The 25,431-nt window shown below is 36.9% G+C and overlaps 1 protein-coding gene across 4 annotated transcripts; it reads left to right on the forward strand.

The window, feature by feature from the left end:
- Positions 1-599: 599 nt before the first annotated feature.
- Positions 600-25,224, forward strand: LOC145586273 (zinc finger CCCH domain-containing protein 37-like). Of its 4 annotated transcripts, none has more exons than XM_081643056.1 (12): positions 600-1,000; positions 5,518-5,762; positions 10,488-10,547; positions 10,629-10,697; positions 10,778-10,843; positions 10,962-11,183; positions 11,831-11,868; positions 11,952-11,998; positions 12,092-12,240; positions 20,702-20,755; positions 23,462-23,599; positions 24,839-25,224. In XM_081643056.1, exons 1-12 carry the CDS (start codon positions 637-639, stop codon positions 25,010-25,012), a joined length of 1,626 nt encoding a protein of 541 aa, XP_081499182.1. In that variant the 5' UTR covers positions 600-636; the 3' UTR covers positions 25,013-25,224. The 4 variants fall into 4 exon arrangements, with proteins under 4 accessions (XP_081499182.1, XP_081499183.1, XP_081499184.1 ...); XM_081643057.1 differs by having other exon boundaries at positions 20,711-20,755; XM_081643058.1 differs by having other exon boundaries at positions 12,113-12,240.
- Positions 25,225-25,431: the final 207 nt, after the last annotated feature.

Below are 25,431 nucleotides of genomic sequence, written 5' to 3' on the forward strand. Positions count from 1 at the left end.
GGGTTTTGGGTCAACTTCGGGTCAGAAATCGGGTCCAGTTCGGGTCGGGTATGTTCGGGTCGGGTCAATTTTGGGTCAAGTATGTTCGGGTCATATTCAGGTCAGGTCAAAATCTTGTCGGGTCATGTTCGGGTTGTTTCATTTGTGACTCAAGCTCAAATCAATAATTTTATACGCAGTATATATTTTGTTATTGTTATAACAAACATTACCAATTCAGTTTATGAGCTTATCTACGATTAAAGATGAACAATTTGAGTTATTTTTGGTACAAGACATTTTAAGTTCAATTATAAAGTAATTTTAGTTCAGGACATTTCCGGTATCGGGTTTGTTCGGGCCAATTTCGGGTATCGGGTCTCTTCGGGTCAATTTCGGATCGGGTCAGTTTGGGTGTCGGGTCAACTACATTTTCGGGTTGGGTATGGGTCGGGTTAATTTCGGATTTCAGGTTATTTTCGGGTCAATATTTTTGGGTCAATTTCGGGTCGTGAGACGGGTCTTTCGGATCGGATTATCGGGTTTGGGTCAGGATTGCCAGGTCTATATAGCAGTAGGCCAATAGCCACCTAAATTCCAATTTCCAATTCTAATTTCAATTTGAGTAGTGAGTCCTTGAAAATCAAGCATTCAACAATGGCGAATCAACTCTACGGCCACCAAAAACAATCCTCCAGCATCTACAATTCCTCTTCAAGATCCGCCATTGATGCATACCATCCAGAACAACAACAACAACCATCTTCCCTTCGAACCTCTTCTCGCTACCTCTTCGACCCTCACTCTCTCTCCTCTGACCCTCCTTCCTCTTTCTATCGAACTACTCCTTCCGATTCTCATCCTCTTCGCTACTCCTCCTCTGACCGCCACTCTCTCTCCTCCATTGAGAACCTTGGACTCACCTCTGCTGCTTCCAGAATGTACGTTCCTACTGCTACTTCCACCTCTTTGTGGCCTTCTTTCGACGCTTCTTCTACTCTCAGTAAGCGCCCTTCTGAAGGTTAGCAATCATATCTTCTTTAGATCTTGTCTTCAATTTTGAGCATTGTTTAGGGCTTTGAAGTTGTACCACATTCAATGGCAATGACAACTGCAATTACAATTGCGGAAATTGAACTTCGACAATAATTAGCTTTGAAATTTACTTGTATTAATGTTTTTGTGTTTGTGAAACTATTGCTTAGGTTGAAAACTTGAAATGATGAATGCCCTTTTTTGAATACCTTGCTAATTCGTCGTAATTTTAGTCTTGAAGTAGCTGGAAGTAGCTGGAATGCCCCTTTTTTAATGTGTATGTGTATATGTAATTACTGGATTGATGTTGAACATTTTATATATGCAGTAATTCATAGGTTTGTCAATCTTATTGCTTATTGGAGCTTTGATGGTGATTTAACTATGTTGAGAACGGTGTTGGGTAGAAGGTTAGTTCGGGTTTTCGCTGCTTTTATCTCTTTGGTACAATTGGTATAATGTATTTATTAGTAAATGGTTCACTTTTGTTAGCCCCCGTCTCAAGTTACTTGCTCCAGCTGACTTTACACAGTCTCCTAAATACATTGACCATGAATTATTTTGTTGATGTAACATTATAAAGTAAAAATTGTCATAATTTGAAAATAAATGCTGAAATAACTTAGATCATATGGAGTCAGTAATTTAGTATGGACATTCTCTTTGGGAGTTGTGTTTTTCTTGCTGGTTAGTGTGGTCACTAGTTCTTTCTATGAACCTTTTAGGTGTGGAATGATATGTTATTTAAAGGATTGCAGTTTCTTTTTTGTGATTGCTAAGTGTGTACAATGACTACAATCATTCTCTACTTAAATATAGGTTCGTCAAGGTTTCCCTTCATCCAGCTTGGGAAGATTTACTTTATATGTTTGAAATCTGAACATTAATGCTAAGATTTGAACCATATTTCAAGTGGAAAAAGACAAAAATGGTTGCCTGATCCCTAAATCAAATGGACCCAAAACCAAGTTCTGTAACAAACTGATTAAACAAGTAATCGCTTAGAATGTTTGTTGTAAAAGAATAAGAATGGGCGTCTTATTTCCCGTAAACAAATATCAATCCCGACGTGGAGTGTAACAGCAATAATGAGGTTTATGTAGCTATCTAACAAATGATGATAGCAACTACTTAAGAAAATAGACCGTGTCTTATTCCTACTTCCTGTAAGAAGTCTAAGAACAAAAGCAATTTATGCTAAGTTGGTATTTTACATCCGTGGTTTTCTTGTGGTGTTATAAAACCTTCCATCTATGAGTTATATATGGGCCTGTAATAGATTGGATGAGTGGAAAGTTGCTGTCTCCTCTTTGGCTCACATCAGATTTATGGCTGAATAACTCCAGGTGTTAGGTTATGTTAAATGGGCTAAGGTACCTATTCATTATACAGGTACGCACTTTGGTCAAAACCCAATGTGAAGAATGCTGCAACAATGTCTATTTTGGGGGATAACTACATGAAATGGTAATTTAATTGTATAGTTAGAATTGGAGAACAAAATTTGCTATGAAAAATTATAAAAAGAGGATTGAGCCATGGCTATGTTTCTGCCAATTGTCATTTTCTCTATGTAACATTCATAGATGGTTATATTCAAGGTGAGATATTGCAATGTTTGTTGCTTGCAGGTAATATTGTGTTTTTAGACTTCTAGGCTTAGTGATAAATTAGAGAGATGGGGGTATACGTTAGAATCTTGAGGCTTTATACTTATTTAATGTGAAACTAATTACATGGAGTGCCAATTTAATGTCTAGAGAGAGTCAAATGAAGATGTATATAGTGCAATTGTAAGGAATTCCCATCTCTATAAGTACTTGATTCGGTTCTACACAAGAATAGAGATATTTACCAATATATCAATCACGATAAGTGTGGGTTGCTCAAATCAAGAGTTGCAAGTGGAATATGGTGTGACCGTAGCTCAGCTTTATGATTGTAGGAAAAATCTTTTGGATGACTATTTGTCTAGCATGGGACCATGGGTTGAATGTTGAGTGAAGCACATACATATGTCAGAGATGGATGTATGGGATAGAAATCTTAATGTAGATATTCAGTGTAAGGTTTACGATGTGGATAGGTGGATTAAGTATGAAAGCACTTATGGAATTCATAGAAGTGAATGGAAGAAGATGATCTTTGTCGGCAACCACCAGAGATAGAATCTTTGGTAGATGTGTTAGCAGATCTCACGCTGAAGATGCTTGAAGGGATTTAAAGGAGGGGAAAAAGGGGCTAAATGATCTTAATGTTGAAGATGTTTGGTGGGAATTAATGAAAATGCAGATATTGTCTCCCTGTTGTATCATTGCTCGATTAAATATGGTATAACCTGATGACATTGGTGAACCAGGTGCTTATTCCATGTCATTGTAGGTGTTGTGTTGTATTGCCACAAAAATGGCAGAAAGTTTGATGTGGGTGTGACATTGCTTATAAGTTGTTCCTCAAGCTATTATTTGGCAGATTGACTATGTATTAATGCTTCTCTTAGATATGAGTTGGGAAGAAATCTAAAAATTACTTAGTGAGTTTGCAAAAGTTTCTAGGCTTATGGCGGATGGTGTTTAGGTCCTCTGTTACATGGAATCGGCATTTCCCCCCTCCATATCTGTGTCGACACGACACGACCCTGCACGGGTATGAAATCAGGGTCGGAACCGACTATTTACACTCGGACACGGCATTGAAGAAAAAAGAGAGAATTAAGTTCAAAGCTTTGCAACTTTCAATGGCTTCTTCCTGACATTTCTAAATTTTTCTCTCTTTTTTTTCATGTGCATCTGATAAAAGTATCTTAGTTTTTTCTCTCTCCCCTCTCTTGTTCACATAGCCACCCGTAAGTCACTATAAAAGATTTTTATTTTTATTTTTTTATTTATGCTAGTGGTGGCTAGGTTTTTGATTCATTATGTGAGTGGGCTTAAACCTAGTCAACAACTTTGGTCCTCTATTACTCCATTTTATTTTGTTAACTCAGATTAAATGATAATTATTAGTTTATTACTATTATTTTTTAACGAAGTATCTAAAAAATTTTAATTTTATATTTTATATATCTCGTACTCGTACTCGTAACTGTGTTCGAAATCCGGACAGAGTTCCCGTGTCTTATTTATAGAAAATGCCTTATCGGACACTCGGATCCGTATCCATACCCGACTGTCCTAAACGAGTCCATGTAACATAGGTTAGGTCTTTAAACTGTAATGCTAAAATATATTTGTTTTGATGGGAGGTGTGACATGAAAACAAAGATAATCTTTAATGAAGTTGGTTTAATACTTTTGCAAATGGTAATGTCACATGTTTGAGTTATTGTAAATTTGTCCAATGATGAATGTTTTAGCTTGATCTTGCAGCCTTTCAATTGAATTGTTTTTTTTATTTATTTATTTTTTAACTATCTTGAGCTGTCTCTTAAGATTGCATCTGGAGTTTCTTGTTATGTTATCTGTTGATGTCCCTTACAATATGCAGTGCTACAGATGAAAGTGTGTTGAAAATTCTCAAAGGATGATTTCCACCTTAGATTAGAGCTTTTGCAGATAATTTCTAGCTAGAGTTAGAGCTTTTTATGGTTAAATTTCTCCCCACTTAGCTACAATAAGGGTTGTAAGGACTACTGTAAGGAATAATCCTTTATGATATAGATTATGTTTCACAAGGAGATCATTAAAAACCACTCTTTTTACATTCATTTTGTCATCTTTGTGTAAGACACAAAGGCATGTTCGATTTATCTCAAACCTATACTTCGTAATTTGCGAGTTGTAGGTTGGAGGAAATACATCTCATTCATTTGGATATAATTGAATAGCAGGATTTTAAAAATCATTCTACCCTTATGATTTATAGTTTGAATTTTGAAATGGTGCCAAACTAGGTTTTCTATGGTAGTTGCACTAAACGTCTTTCATGGGGTCTCTTGGATTATAGAGATGCTGAATGTCTATTGGGTGGTGTCAATGGTTATTCTATTTGTTAGGATTCTGGTCCTTTGGCATGTATATTGGTTCCTTGCCATTTCTTTATATTCCCTTTGTCCTCAAATTATTGTCCTCTTAGCATTGGACATGCATATTAAGATGGATGGTTCCACATTGCGTGAGGTATAAAGGAAGAGAGTGAGATAGTGTTGGGGCCCTTATCATGGGTTGCATGAATTAAGTGAGATGGATCTTCCATTTAAGGTAAGATGCTAAATGTTTGAAGACCAAACAAAATTCTATGTAGGACAATTATTAGAGAATAGGAGTATATAATATAATAATAAATAAAATATTCTTACTCTGACATAGCGGACAATCTCTCTTTCTCCATCTGTCCTATATTATGTAACATATGCCTTTTTCTTGTATATATTTAAACTTTTCTTATAATACAATTCTATCTTTTTTTTCTATCTAATTAGTTCTTACTTTAAAGCTATTTGAAGTTATATAGTAACACACATATTTGTGGTTTTCTTGTTTATACTCATATTATCTACTAAAGCTCTCTACGATCATCCTGTTCTGGGTGCCCATATGATTGGGCACAATGAGGCTTGGTTTGCTTCTGATTCTTTGGCCAAGTGCCCTAGATTGGAGAGTGCAAGCAATTTACCAATTTATCCACAAAGACCTGGAGAAAAGGACTGCTCGCACTATATGCTTACTAGAATCTGTAAGTTTGGAGATAATTGCAAGTTTGATCACCCTATCTGGGTTCCTGCAGGTGGAATTCCTGATTGGAAAGAGGTGAATCTTTGATACTTATCAAGTATATTATTTCTACTGTTTATTATAATTTAATACGCTTATTATATTTATATTTATATAATATGTATTAGCATTGTATTATCAGCCTGGCTAAATAATTTTACAAAATAAAATAAGAGGGTGGTAACTTTATGCTTATTATTCAGAACTTTTCAACTATAATTTGTGTAGCAATCTCCTTTTCTCCCAACATTTAGAATTGTGTCTGCCAGTCAAAGACTGGATACGTTACATTCTGTTTGCTAAATTATATATTTTGTAACTATAACACAGTCCTAAATTATATTGTGTCAGCTTATCCCTCTCGATTCAAGCTGTGCTTAGCTGGTTGCAAAATGTTACTTTTGTTACCCAACACTATTTTGGAGCATTGATAAAAATTCAGAGTTCTAGCAATATGATTTTCTCTTACATTTCACAATTATTCCTCCTTTCATTCTCTAAACTACGAGTATCAATTAGTGGAGGGGCATATTTAAGAACACTATTACTTTCTTTCCTTGAAAAATTGAAATACAACTATCAATTGGGTACTCTAATAGAAAACAAAGGAAATATTATTTTTTTAAAAAGAAAAAGCATATGAAAAAGCTATATGCAAACCTATTTGTGATGCTATAATTTCGAATTATATCATAATAGTTGCTAATCCATTTTTCTCCGTAAAACCTTTTGTCTGACTAGGTGGGAAATTCTTATGTTGCTTAATCTAGAAGTTTTGAGTTGGAGGGCATGAATTCCTACAGAAAATTTGTCAAGAATAAGCCAATCCAATCTTTGCGTGATTAGCTCAAAATAAGTCAGGTTTTTAATTAATTCAAAATAAGTCAAGTTTTTAATTAACTCAAATTAAGTAAACTTTTAAAGGGTATTTTCTTTCAATAGGTCCAATGACTTACAACCTACTAAACAAGTCAATTTTTTTTATCAATTTTTAAATTTTTTTTTTATTAAAAGTTAATTATAATTAAATTAAACAAGCAAATTTAAAAAAATCTTCAAAAAAAAAAAAAAAAAAAAAATCCCAGTCACTCCCTTTCCCCACCGGTCATCACTGCCACCTCCTCTCTGGCGGCGTGGTGACCCAACCCTCATCCATTTCCCCCACCCATGACACCCCCTTCCCGGCCCCTTTCTCGCTTCCCGCACCCTCACACCACCCCCTCCCCCGAAAATCAAACCCTTACACCAACCTAGTTTATCTCGTGAGGAAGGTTCTTGATAGGCAAGTCGGATTCTTGGGAAACTTCAAAAAAATAACTTCATTCCCGTAATTTGTGCAGCGAATTTCCGGCGAACTAGAGCGAAAGAGAAAGAAGTAGGGGTGAGCAAAAATTATGGGTACCCGATTCCGAAATCGGAACTGGTTGAGACCCGGCGACCCGAACTGGTTCAACTGCGTCCGGTTCCGGTTCCGGTTCCAAAAACAAGGACCCGGTTGCAACCAATTCCAATTCCAATTCCAAGTCCTAAGTTTTTGGACCCGGTACCCGGTGGTACCTGGTTAACTAGTTCTACGTCAGTATTTTTAGACCATGAGAGTTAATTGGAGCTTGCAACCCATGTTTTTTATTAAGCCAAATAATCCAATAATATACTGTTTTCTTACCCATATATGTAATGAACCCTATCTACCAAACCCTAAAAGTTAAACAATCTTTACCGCCGTCATACCTCACATTCACTCTCTTCCTCACACGTACTCTTCCATTCTTGCTCTTTCATCTCCTAGCTAGTCTCATTATAATTCTTTTTTTTCCCCTCTCTTTTCAATTATCTCTACAAATGTAACTAAATTAGTAAATGGTTACAATTAGATGAAAGCAAATGTATACAAAATAACTCTGCTTCTAAGTTATTACTTTGATTTTTTTTTTTTGTTTTATATATCAATAAATCCACTATTATTAATGATTAACTAATTTTTGAGGTTGATTTTAAGAGAGATGATTATATGAGATTTGATTTCGAAGTCAGAGATTATTTTTTGGTTGAAGCCATAGCGTCGTGATCCAATTAGATGATGATAAGCCGGGTACCCGGTTTTGGAACTGTTCCGGGACCAGTTCCGAGTTTATTAGACCTGGAATACCGGGTCCAAAATTTTTGACCCGACACTATAACCGCGTCCGGTTCCAATTCCCTTCAACTTGACTGCCAGTCCTGCTCACCCCTAGAAAGAGGGAAGAGGGTTGGGTGTCAAGTTGGAGATTTGGGGAAGCGAGTAAGGGGAAAGGGAGGGTTTGGATGTTGTGGATCGGAGAAAAGGAGGGGAGTGGGGTCTCTGGCGCCGAGGAAACGGGTGGTCGCCGCCGGAGGACATTTGGCAAGGGAGCAGCTGGGGAGGGGTGCTGGCATGCTGGCAGTGGATATGTACTTAGGAAGTGTCGGGACTTTTTTAACAATTTATTTATTTATTTATTTTTTTTTATATGATATAATTGTTAATTGATTTGTTTAAAAAAAAAATTAATTACTCAAAAATAAATCCTAATTAATTTTTTTTTTTTTTTTGTAAAAAAGGACCAACCACATAATGACATGTGGCATAATTTACCGAAATAACCGGTGACCCCAAAATTAAGTAGGTCATGAATCATTTTAAGAAGATACTATGTAAAGGTCGATTTATTTTCAGTTAATCAAAAGGTTTACTTATTTTGAGCTAACTAGATAAAGGTTGGCTTATTTTTGACAAATTTTCCAATTCCTACCAAGCTTTGTTTCTATGCTTAGGTTGCTGGGTCACATGGCATGTACCTATCGGTTTTGCTTCCTATCTTACCTTTATGTATCTAATTGCTTTGAAGATGGAGTTTTAACCTCACACTGCTGATGCAATGACAATGCTATCCATTTACAATGAGGAAAAAAAATAAAATGTATTTGACACTGTCTAATATGTTTGACAAAATCCTTGCTCTCTCCCTCACACACACACACACACACACACACACACACACATATGCACACATTTTACCACAGTTACATCTTAATATGCCTATTTCTTCAAGTTATTAGTGCACCTAAACAGGGTGCATCACACTGCTTCAGAGGTTGCCATCTTATTTGGAGGGGGTGGGGGGAGGGACCGAGGGACTAAGGGTTATGCATTGTTAGGCAGTTTAGGGTTTCTAAGTTTCTGGACAGCATGACCTCTTTGTTTGTATTTGTTTGCTGCATATGATTGGTTTTCTAATGTGCATCATGGCATATGCAAATTTAAGTACTATAACAATGAATATATCTTGAAATCATGATTAGAATACAGACAACATGGATACATTGGGTTGAGTTTTCAAGTCATTGCTGTATTAGATGATAACATCATAGATATTGCTATACATTACTGTTGCAGATTTTCGGTGAAATGATGCAATCATATTCTGATTATCTCGTGGCACCAGAGAACCACTGTAATAAAAAAGAGGAGGTGGGATTATGGCCTTCATTAATGATAGTACAAGTAGTATTGGCTTTTCAGTATGATGGTGCAATCAGCCTATCAGCTTCTGATTCAAGGATGGACATGACTAAAAATGCGATAAATATAAAGGATGGACATGACTAAAAATGCGATAAATATAAAAATGCGATGAATATAAAGGGGAGGTGGGCTTATGACCTTCACTAATATTTATGTAGGTTAGCTATTTTGGGATAGTTGAAGTATGATCAGAGAAGACATCATGATGATTTTGAGGATGAGGTCTAAAAGGATTATTTAGTACCTTTGTGGTTGATTGTTGTCAAAGTTATACAAAGGGGGTCATTTGATAACTCCATGCGTCACCTTCATTGAGCAATCTTTATAATATGTCGTAGGTTACTATGCAATGATAAGTTAAGCACGCTTAGGGTTTTGGCTCCTACACATATTTAGGTTACACATTGTGTTTCAACATCGAGAATTTTGCTCATTGTTCATTTGAGAATATAGTTGTGTGACACATATGACAAATATGAACCTTAAAAGTCGTTTTGAGGTATCGGTGGAAGTCCTTCTTTTGGACCGCACCCATTATGTTGGCAAAAAATTCTGTAGTTCTTGAGTTTAGACTCTCCACACTCTGCACTTGTGTTTTTGCTTCATGTTCCCCTAGGTTGCAGCTGTTTCCTGTTGAGTGTTTTACTTGTTCGATATGCTCCACTATTATTGTTCAGAAGAGCTTAACCTATGGTTTTATTTTCTGAAAAAAATGTCTTGCTAATTCCAATTGATTGGGAGCGCATCAATGATCTATGCACATCTAGATCTCCGAAAATGTTTTTGTTGTTTTTTCTAAGCTACATTTAGTATGAAATTATCTTTAAATACACCGAGTATCATATCACTAGTCCCATTTCTAACATGAAGTATTTTTCTTAGAAAACATCTGTAAATGGCAGTTTGAAACTTTGAACCTTTGACAGTAAACCTAACTGTCAATTAATTCCTGCCCGTCTATTTTTTTTTCTTTTTTTTTTAATCGCTAAAATCTATTTCTTCATTATGGGTGCTCTTGGTTAAGTGCCGGTTGTATGTGCGAGGGAGGGAGGGAGGGGGAGAATCTAATGTGACATGCACAATCTTCTTTCTTACCTATTCTTGACCCTTACTTTTTGAATTCCTGATTTATAAACAAAATATTTTCTTAGTATGAAATTTGGGTGATTGGATTCTGACATTCAACTTTTGTGATCTATGTCAATTGCTTGATGCAGCCTGCCTCAGTTCCTTCTTCTGATTCCCTTCCTGAAAGACCTGGAGAACCAGACTGTCCGGTATGTATAATTGTATATTTTCTCTTTAAAATGCCTTTGTGAGTTAATTTATGTGCTTCCTTACTCTTGCTTTATTTTCAGTACTTCCTAAAGACTCAAAAATGCAAGTTTGGTCAGATGTGCAAATTTAATCATCCGAAGGATAAACTGGTAGGAGAATAGGCTTACATTGTTTAATTTTGTCAGACTATTACTGTTGGTGACTAATAGTTAGATTTTTTTTCCCCCAGGATTCATCTAGCTGTAAAACCGATGATCCAGATTTACCTGATAGACCATCTGAGCCTGTTTGTTCGGTGTGTTGCTCAACCATTTTCTGGCCATGACTCTCTTCTAGTTTTGGTCTCTTTTATTCTCAATTTTTTATATCTTCTACATAATATGGTGATTTTACATATGTGCTTATGTGAACAGTTCTACATGAAAACGGGAAAATGTAAATTTGGTACATCGTGCAAATTTCATCATCCTAAAAATATTAAAGTCCCATCAGATAAACAAGAAGCTGGTGATGGAGTGCAGACTCATTCAATTGATCAGCATGGTAGTGATGGTACTGCTGGTGATGGAAATATAATCAAACCCACCTCAAATGCTGCATTATCATATAACTCGAAAGGACTGCCCATGCGTCCGGTTAGTCAAAAATGAAAAACTTTGATCTCATTTAAAGATTAGACTATTTATATGTTCATTTGTTTACATTCCAGAAGTATGTTATTAGTCTATTCTTACCATCTGCCTCTAATCAAATTGGGGTTGTAGAGATAAAACAACTTTAGTCCCTTATTGTATTTGGAGAAAGAGTTTTTAATCGTCCATAAACAAAAATTATTTGTCTGCACTTCTGTAGTTCCATGCACAAATTCTTATGTTAACTATCTGAATAACCTTTTGATTTAGCTGGAATAATTCATTCAGTTTATTTATTATTAAACCAAAGTTCAGAGCCCTCCTGAGTAACAATAAGCTGACTAGTCTTTGTCAATAAATGCTATATTATGGGGTATATGAATTTAGTTATAATTGTAGAACACCTACATGCTGTTAAATTCAACAAGTATTCTCATTTTCTTCATGAGCTGGATCAGGAATTACATGAAGTGATTGTTAGGGGACGAGTGATTTATCAGTAGTTCATGTATGTCCCATATTTTCTTCCTAAAAAAAATTGAAAGATAGAAATTCTATACTTGGCTTTGTGCCTGTTGACAATGTAATTGGCCCTAGTCTTCTCATAATATTTTAGTCAGAACTGATGCTTTATAGCCTACTTGTGACAGGATGAAGTTGATTGCCCATTCTACATGAAAACTGGCAGGTGAACATGACTGTGCTGATCTAGGTCCTTTGGCTTCAAAGTTTTGGTTATATTACTTACTATATATTTCTAATCTCTCTCAGCTGTAAATATGGGATCACTTGCCGATACAATCATCCTGATAGGAATGGTAATAGTTGTGTTTGCTTTTCTTTTTTCTTTAATTTCATCTATGCTTGAAGATTACACAGCAAATGCTTAATATTGTGGAATTGCTTCACAGAATTGTTATCTCCCTACTCAGTTATCAATCCCACTGCTGCAATGGTAGGCCATACAGTTTGTCCTTCATTAGCAAACTTTAATGTGGCGCTTGTCAATCCAGCTGCCTCCATTTTCCAAAGTCTTCAACCTCGGCTGGCTCAAACAATGGTAATTTCATTGTGCTTCTTGCAACATAATCTCTGTTGCATATTGAACAAGCATGATCTTACAACATTGCATGCTTTTCATCAGTATATGTTTGCCCTGTGCTACTATACCTGTCTACTTATTTGCTTCCATTCCACAGCGCACTCGTTAGCGATTTTTTAAATCTTTCATCCTCCCTCTACTTCAGGTGCACCATCTTATGTGGGGAAAAGATAGGGCTTAAAGTCAAAATTTACGATCTGAACCTTTTATTATTGCGTATTACAAGTGTTAGGCAAAATATGTGTCATTAGATCGGGGTAATATTGTCTATTTTACTAACCTAGAGAATTCTAACATCTTATTACCTGCCTCTCCCCCTCTCCCCAAGGTAAAAAATTGCTAGAGATTAGTTCAGAAAAACAGAGTAATTCAAGCAGAGCAAGAGAAAATTAGCCTAACCAAAGATAGATTGTATTGCAAGTCAGAGTAACCACAATACAACTCCTTTCTTTCGAGAGGAAAGGACGCTCTCCAAGGAATATTTTCCACAATAATTTTCTAGATGATTTTCCCCATTACAATTCCCTCCTTTAATACCCAAAACTAACTACCAGCTGTGATAACAAACTCAGCACACACAACAAGGACTAACAAACTTATTTCCTAGATTACCAAATTACCCCTCCCTGTAACTTACTTCCAGCTCACTGTCCGACTCCTATTTCCATATCTGCCTTCTGTTTGGGCCTTCTCCGAGCATATGTGAAATGCACTACTGGCCTGGGCTGATCTCTTACAATACCTCCCACTCAAAAAAGCACCTTGTCCTCAAGGTGGAAGTGAGGAAACCGAGCTGCAATCTCATCATAGTTCTCCCAAGTGGCTTCAAAATCCTGTAGCCATGTCCATTTTATCAAAACCTCAGTGGCTGCCTGTGAATTTCGCACACCAAGGACTGACTCCGGCTCCACCTCCATGACCAGGTGAGCTGTGGCAGTTGGGTAGGCAATTGCCCTGGCCCCACAACTTTTTTCAACTGAGAAATGTGGAAGACAGGATGTATTTTAGCGGGGGGGGGGGGGGGGGGGGGGGAGCTGCAGCTTATAAGCCACCTTCCCAACACGTTCTAGGACAGGGTAAGGTCCATAGAAACGAGGTGACAGCTTCTCAGAATGCCTCTTAGCAACAGATTGTTGTCTATATTGCTGCAACTTGAGATAGACCAAATCCCCAACTTCAAAGAACCCGTCCCTGCGAGACGTATTCTCATATTGCTGCATATAGACCTTGGCCTGCACCAAGTTGTATTTTAAATCATCCTAGATAGCATCCCGTTCTTGCAACTGACCTTCCAAGGAAGAGAGAGCGGTGTTCCCCGGGGAGAACCTGACCAAGTGGGGTGGGTCCCTGCCATGGAGAGCTTTAAAAGGTGTGCAATGAGTGGCGGTATGGAAGGCTGTGTTGTACGAATACTCTGCCAATGCAACCAGTTTGCCCAACTAGAAGGCTTTCCATTCACAAAACAGCGCAAGTATGATTCCACTCCCTTGTTTACCATCTCGATCTATCCGTTTGAGGGTGGTATGCCGTGCTTCGCTGAAGTTAAGTACCCTGTATTCTTTCAGAAAATGCTAAGAAAGACTTTGTTCCAATCTGACACAATTGAGGAAGGTACACCATGTAGCCTCACCACTTCCTTCACGTGCCGTAGAAGAATGAAATGACCATACTTAGTCAACCTATCCATGACTACAAGTATGGTGTCCCATCCAAGTGACTTAGGAAGACCTTCCACAAAATCCATGTAGATGTCTTCCCAAACTCTTTCGGGAATAGGAAGGGGCTGGAGGAACCCTAGAGGAGACAAGGTTGACGCCTTTGAACATATTTCGTCACGTCCTTGCGCATGCCTTGCAGTACCACTCACTTGCAAGCCTCTGCTATGTTTTGGAGTCCCCCGCATGGCCCCCAACAGGAGAGTCATGGTATAACTTTATTGTGAGGTCGCCTTGCTTGGTGATGACCACCCTATCTTTATACTTCAGCACCCCATTGTCAAGTGTGAACCCCCAGATTGCAACTGAGAAATGAGCTTCTGAATGGTGGTGTCCTTTTGTATAAAAGAGAGTATGAATTTCTATTGAACTCCGCAAGAAGTGACCAGAGTAGCACACTCAATTGCTGTCCCATATTAGTAGGGCCAGGTTTGTAGTGTATGTCAAATGTATACCCCAATAGCTTGCTTACCCATTTTTGGTATGTCTGACCCACTTCCTTCTGCTCTAAGAGGTATTTGAGGCTGCATTGATCAGTCCTTACAATGAACTGTCTACCTAGCGGGTAGTGCCTCCATTTCTCAATGGCGAAGACAATAGCCATAAGTTCTTTCTCATATATTGGCTTAGACCGAGCTCTCAAGCCTAAGACCTTGCTAAAATACACCACTGGGTGGTTCTCTTGCAGTAGGTTAGCCCCTAAACCACCCCGAAGCATCGGTTTCCACCATAAAAGGTAGTGTGAAGTCGGGAGTTGCCAAGATTGGTGCCTGAACCATGGCTGCCTTGAGTGCTTCAAACGCAGAAATAGCCTCATCATACCACCCGAAACAATCTTTGTGCAACTGAGAGTCAAGGGTTGAGCAACCATAGCATAACCTTGAATAAATTTACGGTAGTAGCTTGTGCTCGTAGCTCTTTGATGGTGGTCGGCACGGGCCACTCCACCATAGCCTGCACCTTCGAAGCATCAACTTCAACACCCGCTTTTGAGATGACATGCCCCAAATAAGCCACCCTTGACTTGCCCACCTCACTTTTTAAAATTGGCATAAAGTTAGATGAGCTACCAGTGTTTCCAGCACTTGTTTGAGATGGCCTTGGTGAGACTTTCACAACGACTGTACACCAAAATGTTGTCAAAGAAAACCAATACGAACTTGCGCAAGAAGGGCTGGAAAACTTCATTCATTAATGACTGAAAAGTTGCAGGAGCATTCGTGAGGCCGTAGGGCATTACTAAGAACTCGTAATGCACCTCGTGGGTGCGGAAAGCTGTCTTATGCACGTGCTCAGCTTGTACCCTGATTTGATGGTACCCAGATTTTAAATCCAATTTTGTAAAAATTGTAGACCCACATAATTCATCCAACAACTCATCAATCATAGGTATAGTCTTTATTTAATGCCCTATAATCTACACAAAAAACGCCAACTACCATCTTTCTTTTTAACTAGTAGAACAAGACTAGAATAGGCACTAGTAGAGGATTGTATGATACCTGCCCGCAACATATCAGTTACCAGCTTCTCGATCTCATCTTTCTTGAAACTTCTGAATTAAGGCCTGAAATGCTTTAGGAACTTCCTGTTTTTCCTCCACCACCCTCTTCTCTGATTGAATTCAAGTTAGAATCCTTGGCCTTCTTTCTGTAATGACTTAAACATGGCCTTCAGTGAGATGCCAGTTGAAACTTTCTGCCCAAATGAGGATCGCCCTTTAGAGTCACCGATTCTCCTCCGACCTGAAACTTGAAGGTCTGGGTTTTCCAATTGGAAGTGGTCGTGCCTAATTTCTCAAGCCAATGTATTCCCAAAATCAAGTCAGAATTTCCAAGTGGAAGAACCAAGAAATCCTAGACTATGGTAACTCCCTGAACATCTAGCACGACTCCTCTACAAACGCCACTTACTTGCACCGCCTCCCCTGCAATGTTACGCCAAAGCTCATCGCCTCTGTCACTAGAATTTGGAGTTGTTGTGCGGCTATGGTTGAAAAGAAATTGTGCGTTGCACCAGGATCAATCATAATTACCATGTCCTTGCCCTCGATGGAACCTAGCAATCTCATTGCCTTAGGACTAGTCAAACCCACAACAGAACTTAGGAAAACATCGGGTGTAGGCTCAGGGGTGATTGCAGGTGGTGTTGGTGGTTCGAGGAGGGTTTCGACCGCCGACAACTCACCGGAACTATCCCACTCCTCCTCGTCATCCACCATCAGAAGGATGCTCAACCCTCTAGGCAGCGGTGTTCGAGGTTCCACTTTTCGTCACATCGGAAACAAAGGCCTTGTTCCCGTTTTTGCTAAAGCTCTTTCTCCGATAACCGCCTTATTTCGCTGGTGGATTTGTGGTTGAAGGGGGTGGTGCGATTTGAGTAGGGATGGTTGGTGCTGGTGTGGTGGGTTGGTTTTGTGTTTGGGGTCGTAAGGGTCTGAGGTGTGGAATGTGGGTGAGGTCGCAGGTTTGGAGATGGGATTCGCCAACTAGGTAAGCTTCCAACGGGTTTGGGCCGTGGGCTAAGCCTCAACTTCTCCTCGACCCGCATTGCCAACTCCATGGCCCAATCCAGAGTAACCGGGTCCAGAATATGAACCTCGACCCGGATTTCTTCTTTTAGCCCCTTAATAAACTGGCCTTTCTCGATTTCCTCGGGAACACCTTCAATTGGAGCTAAGAGCTCGATGAATCAGCGTTGATACTTTGCCACCGACCCAGTCTGTGGCTAAGCCACTGCTCATGCAAAGTGCTCGTCGCGGTGGTCCTAAAACGGCGAAGGAGGTTCTTCATTGCTTCCCAAGCCTGCAACCTGTGCTCCCATTAATACCATAACAGAGCATCACCTCAAGTGCCACCACCGCCGCCTCGAGCTTGTCCTCATCAGTAAGCCGATAAAAGTGGAAAAAACGCTCAACCTGGAGGATCCGCCTATCAAGGTTGGTTCCATCGAAGAGCGGCAAGTCAAGCTTGCGAAGCTTCCAATTCGACTAACCACCTTGAAATCCACCATCACCGTAATCCAATTGGGGTTACGAGGCGAACGGATTATCCCACTGAGGTTGTGGTCTGTTCACCAGAGAAGAGGGAAGTTCAGAACGGAGCTTCTCCTGACAAGCAGCGATTTGGGGTTTTAAAGTCGGTCTTGAACGCTGCCATTGCCGTGTTGATCTCCTGAGCCAGCAAATCCGGCGAGAGCAACGCGTGACGGCAGTCCGGCGATCTCCTGCTCCAGCAAATCCAGACGCTGACCTTCAGGCGGGCCATCTTCTGTCTCACGTCACTGCTCTGATATCAATTTGCTAGAGATTAGTTCCAAAAAACAGAGTAATTCAAGCAGAGCAATAGAAAATTAGCCAAACCAAAGATAGATTGTATTGCAAGTCAGAGTAACCACAATAAAACTCCCTTCTTTCGAGAGGAAAGGATGCTCTCCGAGGAATATTTTTTACAATAATTTTCTAGATTTCCCCCATTACAATTCTCTCCTTAAATACCCAAAACTAACTACCAGCTGTGATAACAAACTCAGCACACAAAACAAGGACTAACAAACTTATTTCCTAGATTACCAAATTACCCCTCCCTGTAACTAACTTCCAGCTCACTGTCCAGCTCCTATTTCCATATCTGCCTTCTGTTTGGGCCTTCTCCGAGCATGTGTGAAATGCACTACTGGTGGGCTGATCTCTTGCATAAATTCTAGGGAATAGAGGCCAAATGATCCCATGCCCTTCCCCACTATCTAATCTAATTTCCACCAAAAAAAAAAAAAAAAAAAAAAAAAAAAAAAAAAAAAAAAAATTGGTTTATAAAGACTTGGTATTAATAATCCCATTCCCGACCCATAATCTGTAATAGACTACTACTAATTCAACAATAATGCAAACCGAAATTACTAAGGAAGCTCGAATGTTTGATTGAGTGATTAAGGCCCCGTTCTTTAGAGCTGCTCTGCTCTGCTTTGCTCTGCTTTGCTCTGCTGAAATCTGCTCTGCTTTGCTCTGCTCTGCTGAAATCTGCTCTGCTCTGCTTCAATTTGCTCTGCTCTGCTCTGCCCTGCTCTGCTTAAAATTAATACTTAATATTGAATTATTATAATAAAAATGTATATTTAATAATAATAATAATAATAATAAATAATTAATACTTAATGATAATAATAATTAATATTTAATAATAATAATAAATAAATAATATTTAATAATAATAATAAATATTTAATAATAATAATATATAATTAATATTTAATAATAATAATATATAAATAATATTTAATAATAATAATATATAATTAATATTTAATAATAATAATATACAAATAATATTTAATAGTAATAATAAATATTTAATAATAATAATATATAATTAATATTTAATAATAATAATAATATATAATTAATATTTAATAATAATAATATATAATATTTAATAATAATAATAATAATTAATATTAAATAATAATAATATTAATAATAATATAATTAATATTTAATAATAATAATATTAATAATAACATAATTAATATTTGATAATAATAATATTAATAATAATAATATAATTAATATTTAATAATATAAATATTATTAATTATAATTAATATTTAATAATAAAATTTAATGATTATAGTAGTAGTAGTAGTAGTAGTAGTAGCAGCAGCAGTAGTAATAATAATAATTGTAGTAATAATAATAATAATAATAATAATAATAATAATAATAATAATAGTAATAGTAATAATAATAATAATAGTAAAAATAATAATAATAATAATAATAATAATAGTAATAATAATAATAATAATAATAATAATAATAATAATAATAGTAATAATAATATTAGTAATTATAATAATATTAGTAATAATAATAATATTAATATTAATGAAATCTGCTCTGCTCGGCTCTGCTTTGCTCTGCTGTGCTCTGCTTCAATCTGCTGTGCTCTGCTGAAATCTGCTCTGCTCTGCTCTGCTCTGCCCAGAAGCTCAAAAGAACAGGGCCTAAGAGGACAATGATAACAATTGCTTTAGGCTATTAATCTCACCAAGCAGCTTGAGGCTACTACTCTCCATACAAGTCACTCAATTTCTGGATACCTTCTACTAAGTTTACTAACATACTTATAGAATTAGTCTTAGGTTGGTACATGTGAATATTAACTAAAATGGCAAAACCATATTAGACATAATAGGAGCTTGGCTGCTTGATTTCCTTAGTTGCTTCTTAATGGGTTTTGTCCTCTTGTTCTTTGTTGTTGCTGCTGATTTCTTGGCCCTTGTTGTTGACCTCTTGACCATGGACTCTTGCCTTGCCACCCTTGGACCTCCGGGTATACACTTGTATGGGTCGGGTCATTGGGTGATCCATCACGTTACCCCACATACCAAATGCCCCGTAAGGGGATTCTAAGATATATACCTAGGTTCAGGGCATAGCGAGGTGCCATTTGAGATGCTAAGGAACCCAGGTTGCAGACCTGACCTTGGGGTACAGAGGCATACAACTTAAGTCAATATTTAACGCTTCTTGGACCAGGCTTATTGACTAAAACAAAAGCAGCAAAAATTTAGGAAACATACAGAAAGAAAAGGGTTCATGGCTCTTAAAACTGAAATTCACTGTTTTGTTGGCTGTTTTTTTAAGAATGGCAGCAGTAGTATAATTTCCTATTTATAACTACCAATGGCTTAGTAAAGCTCAGAGCAACTCTTTAATACATATACATCACTTTCTTCAACCCCACCCCACCCCGCCACAACACACACACACTGCAAAAAGATAAATAAATTATATCTTCACAATTTGATATGTAGTGGTAGAATGTGTTTTGATTAAAGAATATAGTCCCTAAATTATATCTAAGCAAAACTTGGGTCCTCTTTCAATTAACCACTCAACCTGGAATTCATTAGAATTTATCATCGTGTAACTGTTACACTCTCCATCCTCAAAATAAAACTGTTGTTCCATTTTATTTTAGCTATAAAAAGCTTGGCCAGTATATCATGGCTTTATACATTGGAAGTCTATGATGTAATGATTGCTTTGAAGGCTATGTGAGTATATATGGAAGCAAGGATGAGAATTGAAAAGGAATGCAAGTGCTTGGTATTTCTGTTGACAGATCAACTTTAGACAGCCATATCTGCATTCAAGGCTTGAAGATGAAATTTGGGCCCAAGAGCTTTCCGTCATTAACTCATAAGCCCATATCCAACTTTACGAGTGAGATATAACTATTTGAAGTTAATTGTTGAAATTGTTAATCAACTGTGAAAAGTTCAACTTTGCAAAATTTCAACTCCTGAGTGCAAAAATGTGGATGCTCATGCAGATGGTAGAAGAACCTGAAAATCTACATCTCTTATGTTTTGAATTAAAAGGTGATAGCCATTATTTTGTAATCTAAAAGCCCATATTAGACATTTCTTAAATTAATCTACACTCTAGAGTAGAAGTAGTTGCCTTATAAATGGGAAAGAATCAACTTGTGATGATTGTTTCGTGAATGCAATATTTTAATGTTGCTAAAATGCATCTTTCCTGCTCAAAGTTATGCATATATTTATGCCATGTGATGTGTGCAGTTTATATTGTGATAATGGTAACCTATTTCAGTTTCTTTTCTTGTGGTGTTTCATTCCATTATTCAGTTGCCAATGTGTCATATCCTGTCTTATTATTTTATTTTCTTATAATTCAGTATGGACAGGTTCCAATGATGTACCCTCAGCGGCCTGGCCAGATTGAATGTGATGTAAGTATTAAACAAACTCATATATTTCTTGTTACTTTTGCCTTTTGACCTATCTGTGAGGAGTGATAAAATCTATCTCAAGAGCCTTCATAACTTGCTTTTTTCTTCTACCCTAGGGTTGTCAATTTGCTAAAATTATTTCTTAAATCTGTTATTCCTGATGCTATCTGTTATTTTGGTGTACAATATTCTGTTTGGGCCTATTTTGGGGTTGTTTCTGTTTCTTTTCAAGGACTACTATATATAAGCTCCCTAGGTTTTAACCGAGCCTATTATGTAATTTGATTTCTTCCTCGAGATCAATAAACATCCTCTCGCTTGTACATGAACGTTGTAGCTAGCTCATTATTAGTGAACCTTTTATATCCATATGTTCTTATATGTTCTTCGTTAATCTTTCTTGCACCTGCTACAACACAATCAATAGAAGATCCTTTACATCGATTTTGTTTAGACTGTGCATTGAAACTTGTTAAATTCCTTTTGAGGTCATCACTAGAGCTTTCTTCTTTTTGCTGATGGCGGTGCTCATCTTCCCTCCACCCCTTTCATCTTACTATACGGACTATGTTTAATGTAAATTTCCACTTTGGTTACAATAATTTCACTTTGGTGCCCTATGGATAAATAATTCCACTTTGGTGCCCAAGCTTGTAAACGATGTTTCACTATGGTTTTTGGTTTGATAAATCTAAATTTCTAATTTGATGCCTTGGGGTTTATTTTTTTATTCACTTTGATACCCTGAAATATTCATTAATGCTCACTTTAGTAACCAAAAAATTTCTTTAGTCTTATTTAATTACAAAGGAAAAAATATTAATCAAATTAAGAAAAACATTAAAAAAAACATTAAAAAAAAAAAAAAAAAAAAAAAAAACTTTTATTATTTTTTTTTTTAAATTTTTATTTTTTTGGTTCTTTTTCAACTCTGGTGCCTTATAACTTGTATTATTGTTGAAGTTTTAACATATGAATAACCCCGTTAGTTATATTCTATAGAAAAGGGGGCTACCTCTTGTAGCCTATCAATGAAGATAAATTTCTCAAAAAATGTACTTTATTTCTTTTATTAAACCATTTGGATTTTCAAACTGTTCACACTAAATTGTTTGACCATATTTTGTGATTTATTCGTAAAGAAAAAACAGTCATGTAAGATATCAACTTTTTATATATTTTTTTATTATTAAAGTGTAATCAAAGATATTAATCGTCAAAGCAATAACAATATATTGGCAAGCGTGAAATCACAAATGGTGTAGTAAAAAAAAATAAAAAACGAAGTTTTTATTTTTTATTTTTTATTTTTTATTTTCTTAACCAAGAATTATTCTCTATTTAAAAAACTTCACATGCTTTTAATTCTTTTTTAAGTAAATAAAATTATGTTTTGTTCATATTATTATTTTACTCAAATTTTAATAGAGAATTAATATTACTAGTTCCTTACAACAAAAACTCTCTTTCCCTTGACTATTACATAAGTGGATGTAATACTAAAACAAAAAAAAAAAAAAAAAACAAATAATTTAACTTTTAAAAAGGATGAACTAGTTATATAATTGGAAAAAAATAAATAATCCCACCTTTCACTGTTCCAAAACAGTCCCACCTATTGATTTTTCAAAAAAATCCCACCTTTTCCAATCTTCATTTAACAATCCATTACCTGTTCGTGACCAATTTTCTTAGGTTTTTTCCACGTGTTAGCTTTTAATAGGTCTATTATTTTTTTTAATAATTAAAAAGCAAAAATAATTAAAAGAAAAAAAATAAAGCCCCTAGCCCCGCCCGTTTATGGCCTAAACAACCACCCTTGCTCCGCCGGCCCGATCTAAACAGCCCACCACCTTCCCCTCCCCATCCCCAACCCAACCCCCAAAACCCTAGCAGCCACACCAAAACCCCATAGCACCCCCCCCCCCCCCCGGCGAAATCACCACAAACCACTCCAAAAACACCCAACCATAGTTTCCGAGGTGGCTAGGGTAATTTTTGAGGGTGGTTGTTGGGATATTAAGGGTGGGTGGGATTTTCAGCTTGCTTGAACTAATTTTTGGGATGGCTAGGAGATTATCGGGGGTGTTTGTTGTGTTTTCGAGGGTGGATGATTGGACTTCTGGGTGGGTGGGGTTTTCGGTTTGCTTGAACCGTCATTCAGGGTGGCTAGGGGATTTTCGGGGGTGTTTGTGGTGTTTTGGGGGTGGCTAGTGGGGTTTCTGGGATGGGGTGGGGCTGTGGGTTGTTAGGGTGTTCAAGGGTAGCATCTCCGGGGGTGTGGTGGCAGTTCAGGTGCAAGGGGTTTTGGGGTTGCACCGTGGCAGCAAGGTGAGAGGAGAGTGATATATAGAAAAAAAAAATGGTAACCAATCAAATGGATCGTTAGAAGAAGATTGAGGGCAAAGGTAAGGATTGTTTTGGGAAAATCAATAGGTGGGATTGGTTTAGGAAGACCAGTGAAAGTTGAGATTATTTATTTCCATTTTTCCTATAAAATTTCCCCTATTTAAAACCAAGTAACATTATAATATCTAGAAACTTTTATTGTAATGAAAATCAAACTACTTTTAATTTTATCTATCATGTTTCTTTGGTAATTTTTACTGAAGGTTTATATTTGGTTTGGTTTACGGTCTAATGATTTGTGGTTTGCAGCAGCTTCTGATTATGGTCCCTATTTTTTTTTTTCCCTCTTCTATGCAGTTCTATATGAAAACTGGAGAATGTAAATTTGGAGAAAAGTGCAGGTTCCATCATCCTATAGACAGATCTGCACCCATAAGAAACCAGAGCCTGGAACAAAATGTTAAATTTACCCTCGCGGGTCTTCCGAGGAGAGAGGTATGCCTATTTATCTAATTATTGTTGAAAGGGAAACATCTTCACTGTGCCATGTTCTAGGGTTAAATTGTTGGTGTATGATATGTTGCCATGTTTCTGTTTTGCACATTTTTATTTTGAGAGGCATTGAATATAATAACTTATCAATTTCTTTTGTTGTTTTGGCTTCTGGCATCAAATATTTTGTTGGATTGAAGTATTATTTGAAACGATTTCTGGACTCTTTACGTCTTTAGTCTTTGAATCCAATCTCCTTCATTCTCTTATTGGCCTTACAGCGGGCCAAAGAGTCAAGGTTTGGAACCCCAATCCCCCCCTTTGAAGGGAGAGGGGTGAACCTTCTGTCTGATTCAATCTCATCTATTGCTGCTTTTGAACCTTCATTTTTAGAAATTCCTGAAAGAGAAAGCGGTATGTATGGTTGGCGTATGCCTGGAAAGTAGTCCTGAATGATATCATCAACTGCACCTAGTTATGTTTTCATTTGTGCTCCATATGCAGATTTAAAGCTTCTTTTAAAAAAACAAAAAAGAAACAAATCTCTCTTTCGGAAAATGTGTGTTGATTATCTTCCGAACTGAATTATTGGTTCAAATGTTTGCTAGCTGCTAAAGTATGTTGTAGTTTCCTTTGGCTGTCTTCATTTCTGTAGAGCTTGTTCATAACATAATTAAATAAGTTGGTAATGAACTCATATGAACAAGTGTACCTCATTTGTGTTCATTAAAGGAGCTTCAAACTTGTTCAAGCTTGGCAATACTCCCTTAGTCCCCTAGATAGTAATCTTAAGAATTTTATTTGACTAGAGTGTATCTATGCTAATGCATGAAATATACATAATTTTATGTATGTTAAAAACAAATAGTAGAAGTGGAAAATATAAAAAAGTTTTTATTCTTATCACTATCATTACTACTACTACTACTAAATTATTTTATTTTTTTATTTTTTTATTTTTTTGTAGATTGAGTCTCTAGAGACTTTTTGAATGTAATGGTTGAGCACTTTAGGGGGAAAACTAGCTTACAATCATTATGTCTATACTGCACTATCTTTAGTAGCAAAATTGACACTGAGAAAAAATATCGCCTAATGTACAGAAGCTAGACATGGACATATAAAGACTGCTTGTGGTCGAATGTTGATTAATCTTGCCATCTTCTTGTAGTATGACTTGATATAAACACTTTGTATCTGCTTTCGTTGCTAAGTCCACAAATTTGGATCCATTGTTTACAGGGTGTTGAACATTGCCCCTTTTATATGAAAACTGGCACATGTAGCTATGGGGCTAATTGCAAGTTTGACCACCCGCCTCCAGGAGAGGTCATGGCCGTGGCAGGACAGGAAACTTCCAAAAAAGCTGAAGAGGAAGAAACCAAGGATGGAGAGAATGTCACAACAGCTGAATAATAGCGGCAGACTGTTAAGATTGTTGTATAAGTTCAGAGAAGCTGTTTATGATTCCTGTTGATTTGTAGTTGTGTGATTATGTTTTCTTCATGTTAATTGTCTAATCTATGCATCCTTTTTACTGTTTGACAGCCATCAAATTTTAATCATTTAGGTGTTCAGTACTTAAGTGGTTATATAATCGCTTGATACTGGTGAAATCTTATTCCCAAATTGCGCTTATTATTTCTTTTGCTTGCGCATGTGTATTGTTAATAGGCCTGATTATTGGGCAAGTCGGGGCTGGTTGGTGTGGAACATGAGTTGTTAGCGGGCCAGTGGAAATATTATGCAGGTCAGGGTTGGGTACAAAGTAAAGCGGGTCATCAACAGGCCTTTTCTATTTCACTTCAAAATCATAATAAAGTAAAGCAGGTCAT

Source organism: Chenopodium album, chromosome 16 (genome assembly GCF_948465745.1).
Source record: "Chenopodium album chromosome 16, dcCheAlbu1.1, whole genome shotgun sequence".
In the NCBI taxonomy this organism is placed as follows: Eukaryota; Viridiplantae; Streptophyta; class Magnoliopsida; order Caryophyllales; family Amaranthaceae; genus Chenopodium; species Chenopodium album.